The sequence below is a fragment of the Phaethon lepturus genome, unplaced genomic scaffold (genome assembly GCF_000687285.1).
Source record: "Phaethon lepturus isolate BGI_N335 unplaced genomic scaffold, ASM68728v1 scaffold14312, whole genome shotgun sequence".
Lineage (NCBI taxonomy): Eukaryota > Metazoa > Chordata > Aves > Phaethontiformes > Phaethontidae > Phaethon > Phaethon lepturus.
The window spans coordinates 1-8,407 of NW_010524194.1; the positions used below are offsets into that span (position 1 = coordinate 1).

Here is an 8,407-nt window from a genome sequence, read left to right on the forward strand (position 1 = left end):
AGTTGAGCCCAGGAAGAAGGGAAGGATGGGGAGAAGGTGTTTTAGGATCTGGTTTTATTTCTTATTACCATACTATGATTTGATTGGCAACAAGTTAAATTATTTTTTTCCAAGTTGAGTCTGTAGTGCTGTTATGGTGAATGATCTGTCTCTCTCCTTATCTCGACCCACAAGCCTTTCGTTATATTTTCTCTACACTGTCCAGCTGAGGAGGGGTAGTCATAGAGCGGCTTGCACTTCTAGCCAACATCAACCCACTATAGTAACATAAGGAAAATGTTGTTTATCTTTCTTTCTTTTTTTAAAACCAAACTGTGATAACTCCAGCTCCCTTTGATGCATATGTTGCTCTATTCTATATCTCTTATGTCAAGTCTAGCACACTGCTACTCTATGTCCACTTTATAAAAGAAAGCATTAGGGAAAATAGGAACTAGTGATAAAATAAAAATATTATATAAAACCCTTAAATCTTCTTTGAAAAGCTGTCTGAAAAAGTTTAAATATTTACTGGCTTTGTGGTTTTTTTGGTGAAATTCAATCTTAAGGGCCATACTGTAAAAACTGAAATCACACCATGGAGAACGGACAGATCATAAAATATTCTACAGGATAGGAATATATCTTGACAAGGATTAGTGAAGCCCTGGGGAATGCTAGTGCTTAGTTTGTATTGTGCAAGCATTATGTAATTTATGAGTAAGAGTTTTGTTGGTATAAAAGCATGTAAGCCGGATTTTTAGAGAATTAGCAGGGAACGTACTGAGAATATGTCATGTCTGGCTGTGGAATTCGGATTCACTGTTACAGATCTCAGTTGCGCTTTTCATTTTCATAGTGACTTCCACCTCACATTCTGTGGATTCTCCACAAATGTTGCTGGTTGAATAATGGAACTACTTGTGAACTTGTTTTTCAATTTGAAATTGGCTTTTGAGGTACATGTGTTTTACAGTCTATTGGGTCTTTGTGTACTCGACTGATGGGGAAGTCAAGCTCTATTGTGAAAAGTGAATTTTGATTTGAATTTTTGCATTGAAGGAAGGGCAGGCTGACCCATCCCTGTCTTACGGGTGTAATCAGTATGAGGGGGCTTGCACAGGCTTATTTTTAATTTTTTTAAATCTCTGTCCAAATGTTACTTATAGTAACACACATAGCATGGAAATAACTTTACAGAGGTATCAAGGAACTAACCGTCTTCCTTTCTTCTTCTCTCTGTAGTTTGTTGCTCAGCCCAACTGCCAGCAGCTGCTTGCGTCCCGCTGGTACGATGAGTTCCCCGGATGGAGGAGGCGACACTGGGCTGTGAAGATGTTGACATGTGTTGTGATAGGACTCCTTTTCCCAGTCTTCTCTGTGTGCTACCTGATAGCTCCCAAAAGCCCATTAGGGCTGTTCATCAGAAAGCCATTTATCAAATTTATCTGCCATACTGCATCCTACTTGACTTTTCTGTTCCTGCTGTTGCTTGCCTCTCAGCACATTGACAGGTCAGACTTGAGCATGCAGGGACCACCACCAACCATCGTCGAGTGGATGATATTACCGTGGGTCCTGGGTAAATGTATTACTAAAGAAAATACAGTGAAAAGTGTTTTGACTCCTTTGGTTTTGCCATGCATTCCTGAGGCAGGAAGATATGGTAGAAAGTTCTGTCATGAATTATTGACCTACCAAAACAGGCAAATGGTCCATCTCCTCCAATACGTAGAAAAAGACTCAAGTAATAGAAGACTTTAAAAATCCAAAGAATCACCACCTGATATATTACAGTCAGGGAAAACAAAAAATATCAGGGGTTCCTTCCTGTGATTAAGCAGTGCCCTGAAACATGCATGCTGATATTCTTTTTAATATCTATTTTCTCCAGGCCAGAAATTATTCTGATTCTTGTAAGTGTCCATTTTTTTCTTTGTTAATCTACTTTTAAAAAAGGGTCCCTTTGCCACGATAATTATTTTTCATATATTAGAATGAGGCACAGTGTCATTTCTGGAGTGTTATCACAAACCTTAGTTAGCTGAAGTATGCTTCTTTCTAATATGACAGACCCACCTATTGCAAATAGTGCTGACCAGCATTTTCAATTGAGTATTTTCATTAAAATATGCACGCAGGGTATTTCTTCTGTGCAAAACCATTGATGAGAACTTGTCACTCAACTTCAAACAAAATATTTTACACCAGAAGGAATAAGAAAATCCCCTAGCATTTTTAAAATGGAGGAAAAGATTCCCACTCTGGTCTCACAATTTAAAATAAAAATTTCAGTCTGGGATTATTGAAAGCGTGCTTTGCGTGGGCCATGTCAATCTTAAAGCTCTTCCTGTGTGATTGCTTAGTCCTATCAAATTGCTCTATCTTAGGTCCTCCCTACCTTTGTATGTCTCCCCTGCTAGATGGTATCTCTTGGTGTGCCATGGTCTCTCCCCTGTTTCTTATTTTTGGAACCAGCACAAGTTGAACCAGGTCAGGCCAGTTATACTTGGTCTTGACTGAAGTGAAGTTGCAGAAGGAAGGACTTAGTAGCCTTAACTGCAAGAATTTAAGTTTGATATCTTCATATAAATTGTCATCACATAGACAAGTTCATGCACAAACTATTCTTAAATGTTTTGGTGGTGTTTTGATACTGTTAACGTCTCTCAGAGCTTTCCATTAAGACGCTGTTTCTCTTCACTTTTGCAACTTTTCCCAAACACCTGGCTTTTTTTAGAGCAACCAAACTGACAAGGCTTTTAGCATCATTGATGATATATAATTTACAATGCACTGCTGAATTTATATACACTAATTGGCAGTGCCTGGTGTTCCAGATAAGAATGAGTCAGTGGCTTTTTCTCTATACGTTCCTCGGTAGAGCACTGTGGGAAGCAGGAGGCAGGGCTACATCTGTTTTTCACATAAGCAAACAGGCATGCATGACTGAAGACCTTGTGTATATTTACTTGTTGGGAACCACTCAGAAGGACCTGCCTTCCACAGATGAACTGCTTTCTGAAATAACCTCATGATAGCACAGAATAACACAGTCCTCACCACCAGCCTTCACTGTAAGGTGTGTTGTCCTTCGCTAGGTAAATATTGGTACTAACATTAAAAAAAGCCAATATCTAGTATTATTGCAAAGGAATTAATCAATCTGGAAGGCTGCTTAGAATGACATTTCCTACAGAAAGACTAACTTCAGTGGGTGAGAGTCACATTTTAAAATTAAAAAAAAATTCCTCCAGTAAATTTTCTCAGTTTTGTAGCAACAAGAAGTAAGAGAGAGACCAATATGAAGCTCGTTAGTTTGATACATTACTTCCTTAGAAATAAATGCTACAATGCTGGGAGGAACAAGGGGCTCTTCTGCACTGTCCTGTACCCAGAGGAGATATTAATACCTTTTCTGTCTGGCCTTCCAAAATAGCAGGTGGTCAGTATCTATCCAGCTTTCACAGTATCCTGAGGCTGAAGGACAATAAGAACAAATGCATAGCTGACACATAGACCTTGACATGCCAAAGTAGGTTTTATCATTAACCTATCTTTTTAAAGAAAAAAATTAAAGCTCAGAGCAAAAGGCACAATTTGAAAAGGGTAAGAACTAGTTTCAGTTAAAGGCAGTTCTGAGATTTTGATGACCAGTTCCCCTCCAGAAAACGTGCAGTGGGAAGAGGAAGAACCTCCACTGCCCGCAACCTCTGACACTGTTGTTTTCTTAGGAAAGGGTTTAAGTAACTCATCATCCCAAAGCACTTGTTTGAAGAAGCCGTTAACCCTGAGAATTACGACTATCAAGATGATTATCATTTCTAAAAGCAGCATTAATATTTGCAGTATAGACTCATATGGTCAGATTATGCCGGTACTGCCTGTGCTGAATAAGCCCTTCCTCTGCAAGCAGTACAGGTCACGCCAAGGGAACTGCTTGCATAAACAAATATTCATGAGCATGAATAAAGATCAATAGTCAGATACCATGTGATCAAATAGTTTGTGGTTCATCTAGACTGTAATGTTCAGAGAAACTGTGCCATCCAAAATCTCTTGCGTCTAAACCGGTGTATTGTACACACTGATCTCTAGCACTTCCTAATTAGTGGTTTCCTGTAGTTCCAGTTTCATGTTTACTGGGTTCAGCTTTCAGACTTTGGTTGCTGCAGTGCCTTAGCCCACCCAAATAATAAGGCCCCAGATTCACCCATCATAATCTCAGGCAAGAGATTAGGTACCTAAATTCCCTCTGTCATTGAAGGAGACAGACACACATCTCCACAGGACGCTTCAGCTCACAGCATGTGATGAGCATGTCCATTTCAGCTTTGTTTTGTTTTGTTTTGTTAAAGGAATTAATCTCAGCAAAAACCTGCTGTTCAGGTTTTTGTGAATATGTAATATTCACTTACATACAAACTGTGGCCTAGTAATTTTTTAATAAACTAAATACTTTTATTTAAGTCTTTATCAATAAGCTAAGGTTAGTTTCCAGGCCACAATTTAGTCTGTTGTCTCATTTCTTCAAGTTATAGTTATGCAGTATCCTTAAAAAGAGTAAATGCAGCACTTGAATTACACAAGGGAGCGTAAATCTGTGGTACATAGATAATATCTTTGCATTTTCTGGATATAGAGAAAAAATGCTGAAGTCTGAGACAAAACTAATGTGGCTCTAAGGTTACAGTTTTTCTCTGAAATTGGAAACACGACCAAGTAAATGCTTTTCCCAAAGCAAAAGTTATCCTGGAGCAGCTACAGCATGTCAAAACTATTAACATTTTAAACAATAGAATTCTTTGCTTGTCTTTCTCTTAATTCAAATAGCTCTGCATGTAATTTGATTTTAATAGCTACCTCCCCTAAAATGAAAAGAGGAAGAGGAGCTCTATTTTCCAGGCTTCTCATCGACATGAATTTCAGCGTATGTTTATTTCTTAAGAAGTTTCAAGATTGTCCATAACGATCTAAGCTCTCCAACAATCAAACAGTAATTAGCATTTGCCTACTACTTTGTAATAGAAAACTGAATGTGCATAATTAGCACATATTAGAAGTGTCACTAGAGTAGGAGGCTCAGAGAAAAACCTGTATTGGGCTACATTTCCATGGAGACTATCGATTTTACATTTAAAAAGTCTCTTAAGGAAAATTTTGCATTAATTTTGTCTTTTACATGATTAAATGATTACACAAGTGGTGTTAAAGTATGTGGTGATTATCCATGGAACAATAAATCAGTATAACAAGGTTAATATTATAGCTTTAAGAAGCAGTTCTGGAAAAATCTCTCAGTAAGAAGAGACAGAATCTGCTGTCCTTGCATTTAAACAAATAAGAAACAAGGTTTTGCCAGTAAGTAAAATTAATTTTGTTTTTCTTATTAGCTGTTGATTCAGATCTCCCAAGCATCCCAGATGCTTCACACTACAGAAACATAGGCCTGTTTCCTATACTTGAGAATCTGTCACCACTGAAAAAAGGACAGGAAAAACAAGAACCCCATCTTGTGAAAAAAAACTGAGGAAGGACAATATTTTCCATCATCAAATTCCCCATCGAGTTGCTGAGTGGCCTCTGAGCAATATAACAGTGATGCAAAAGGGAAATCAAATAAGACCCAGCTTCACCCTGTGTGCCTTGACTGCAGCTCACATAAGGATCATACTGATCCCTTGTAGACCTGCAATACCTGCTCTGCTCTAAACCCTAGCTTCAAACCTAAGAGTGACCGTGCTAAATGTCCTCACAGTGGCCATTTGGCTTACAGGGGAATGCTATAAAATTCAGAGGAGAAAAACGACAAGCAGATAAATTTGGTGCCTAGTAGATGGGGTAAAAAGCTGCTTGCCAGTTGTTTGGGATTGCTGCAGCAAAAAGAACATTTTTTAGGCAAATTTGTTTAGATGATTTTTTTGCTCTTTTATGGGCATCTTCAAATGTTCATCATAATTATGTTGTTCAGAATAGTGCCTGGAGCAGTAATGCAGCCGTACTGGATCTCTTTAACAATGTGTTCCCCGTCCTTTCTGTCAGAGTGGTTTATACTGTTGGAGTATGTGAATCTATAGAGAATGTGAATGTTTGAGAACTGTTCAGACTGCAAACATTTGTGGTCAGCAAACTGCTAGTAGGATGTATGGGAGAGTACAGTCTTGTCAGTACTTAGCACAATGTACATCCAGACTGATGGCACAGCAAGACGCTTCAGATGAAGTGATCATAGAGATGGTAAGTACACTGTGCATCATCTTCTAAATTTGGTCAAGAAAGTGGTGTGTAAAAAATTAAACAGTTAGTACAAATTGATGTGTTCCAGGGAGCAGAGATAAAGAATAATGTGGACAGCAAGATAAAACAGTGCATAACCAGTAGTGACAAATAAAGTGCAGAAGAGGGAAATAATTCCAGACAAAGCTGGAACACAACATCAGTCAGAAAGAAGGATAATGCACATAATGACCACTCAAGTCCATTTAGTCCAAACTACTGCTCAACATAGGCTAACTACAAAGATAGATCAGATGATTATTCGAGTTCTTGTCCAGTCAAATCTTGAGTTTCTCCAGGGATGGATATTCCACCTCCTCTCTCAGCAACCTGTGCCTGTGTCTAGCCACTGGTGAGCTTTTTTCCTAGTATCAGCTGGAATATCCCATGCCACAATGTGCAACCATTACCTCTTGTCCTTCCAATGTGCACCTCTACGTCAAGTCTGACTCCCAGTTATTCATTAGCAGCAATTTAATTAGTGGATGATAGCAGTAATATCCCTCCATTAGTGTCCTTTTCTCTAGGTTGAACAAACCCAGCTCCCTCAGCCTCTTGTACATCATGTGGTCCAGCCCTCAGTTACCTTTATGGCCTTTCACTAGGTTCACTTCAGTCAATTAATACCTCTTTTTGTTTAGGATCTCAAAACTGAACCCACTAATGAAATTATTTATTTAAACGTCAGGAGAGCCACTTCTTGTTAGGATTGCCTGACTCTTGCTGTAACAGGACCTCTTACTCAGTTAATTGTAGGTTTACCAGGTTTTAAATATTTAAGATTAACATTTTCTATGTAGGTGATTTTATTTTATTCTTTGATTGTTGGTGGTGTTTGCTAATATGTATCTTTGTGTGTTTAAGATTTAATCTAGAATGGTGTTGCCATTCCCAAAACTGAGGCCAAAGAAAAACGTTTTGATTATGATAAAAAAAATGAGGAGACTTTTTCTTTAGGAAAACACTTTCAATGGTGCCATGACCTCTGGTTAAATATGAGTAGCCATATGTATTTTTTGCTATTCTAGTAAAAATTTATCTGAAATTTGAAAAGCCTTTGCAAATGTGTCTTCTGTCTAAAATGGAGCTATAAACTGTGCTTTGGTTCCTGAATCCCATCCATAGTGACAAACCAGTCATGATCAGTAGCTGCTAGTCACAGTGGCAGAGACGTGATCTTTGGACAAGGATACCCCTGCACTTAGCAACCCTGGAAGCTTTTACTTTATCTTGTCTTCAAATTCTTTCCCCAAGCATTCAGGATCGGCCGCAATTCAGGCTAGATGGAATAGTGCTCTGCCTGTCTTTAATGGCCTTTTACAGTTTTTAAATAGAATACAAAAAAATAAAGGGAGTTGTCTTCCTTAACAATGACTCTCTGAATGTTCATTTTATACACACTTTTACTAGCTATGGAAAACTTTCTTCCAACAGGCAATGCCTTAGAGCTGCAACCAAGGGCACTGCTTTTACAAAAGTTTTACAACTTTACAATTTTTTATTATAAAATAATCATATATAGACAAGTATTCAGTGCAATCAGATGTTTTCTTGCAATCATAATATTTTGCTGATGAAAGCAGGTTTTGGCAGGATCCTGAGATGCTCTTTGGACTTCAATCCTGTTTTCAATTGAGTAGCATTGTGCTTGCTCCTGTAGCATTCAAATATTTCACATTTTAACATTGCAATCATATAGCTTGAGGATAAAGAAAACAGAAAAGACTTGCAGTGTGTGTGCAAAGCCTAGTTTTGATGCTTTTGCTTCCTAGCTGGGGCCCTTATAAGGAGGCTAAAGACACCTGTTAGGGTTTTTGTCTTTACTTATCTCTCCTTAAGTTTCAATTTCTTCCATTTTTAGCAGAAGTGGTGAATGTTTCAACCCCACAACATTATTCCTGATCTAGTATTCCTGGGATAGACGTTCAGTCTTGCCTCAGGCTGAGAAAAGGCAGGTTTCCAGTTCCCTGTGCAAGAATTTTAACCATAAAGCAGCAGTGCCAAACATTCACACTATTCTTGGGAGATATAGTTTAAGCGTTTCAGGAAAGGAAGATATTTTGGATGCTGAAACTCAGTCTAATGTAGACATCTAAGTGCTGGTGAGACGCAGCGCAGTGTTTGAGACTCATTCCTCTTTCCAATTCCTGCT

General features: G+C 38.3%; 1 protein-coding gene across 1 annotated transcript in view; it reads left to right on the top strand.

Annotated features, from left to right (window-relative positions):
- Window positions 1–1,224: 1,224 nt before the first annotated feature.
- Window positions 1,225–8,407, top strand: part of LOC104617127 (short transient receptor potential channel 4-like) — a gene marked incomplete at both ends in the record, with an annotated part of 28,301 nt that continues 21,118 nt past the window's right edge. Inside the window, one exon of the mRNA XM_010282363.1 lies at window positions 1,225–1,561. Coding sequence (XP_010280665.1) covers window positions 1,225–1,561 — 337 coding nt within the window. The remainder of the gene's footprint in view (window positions 1,562–8,407) is intronic.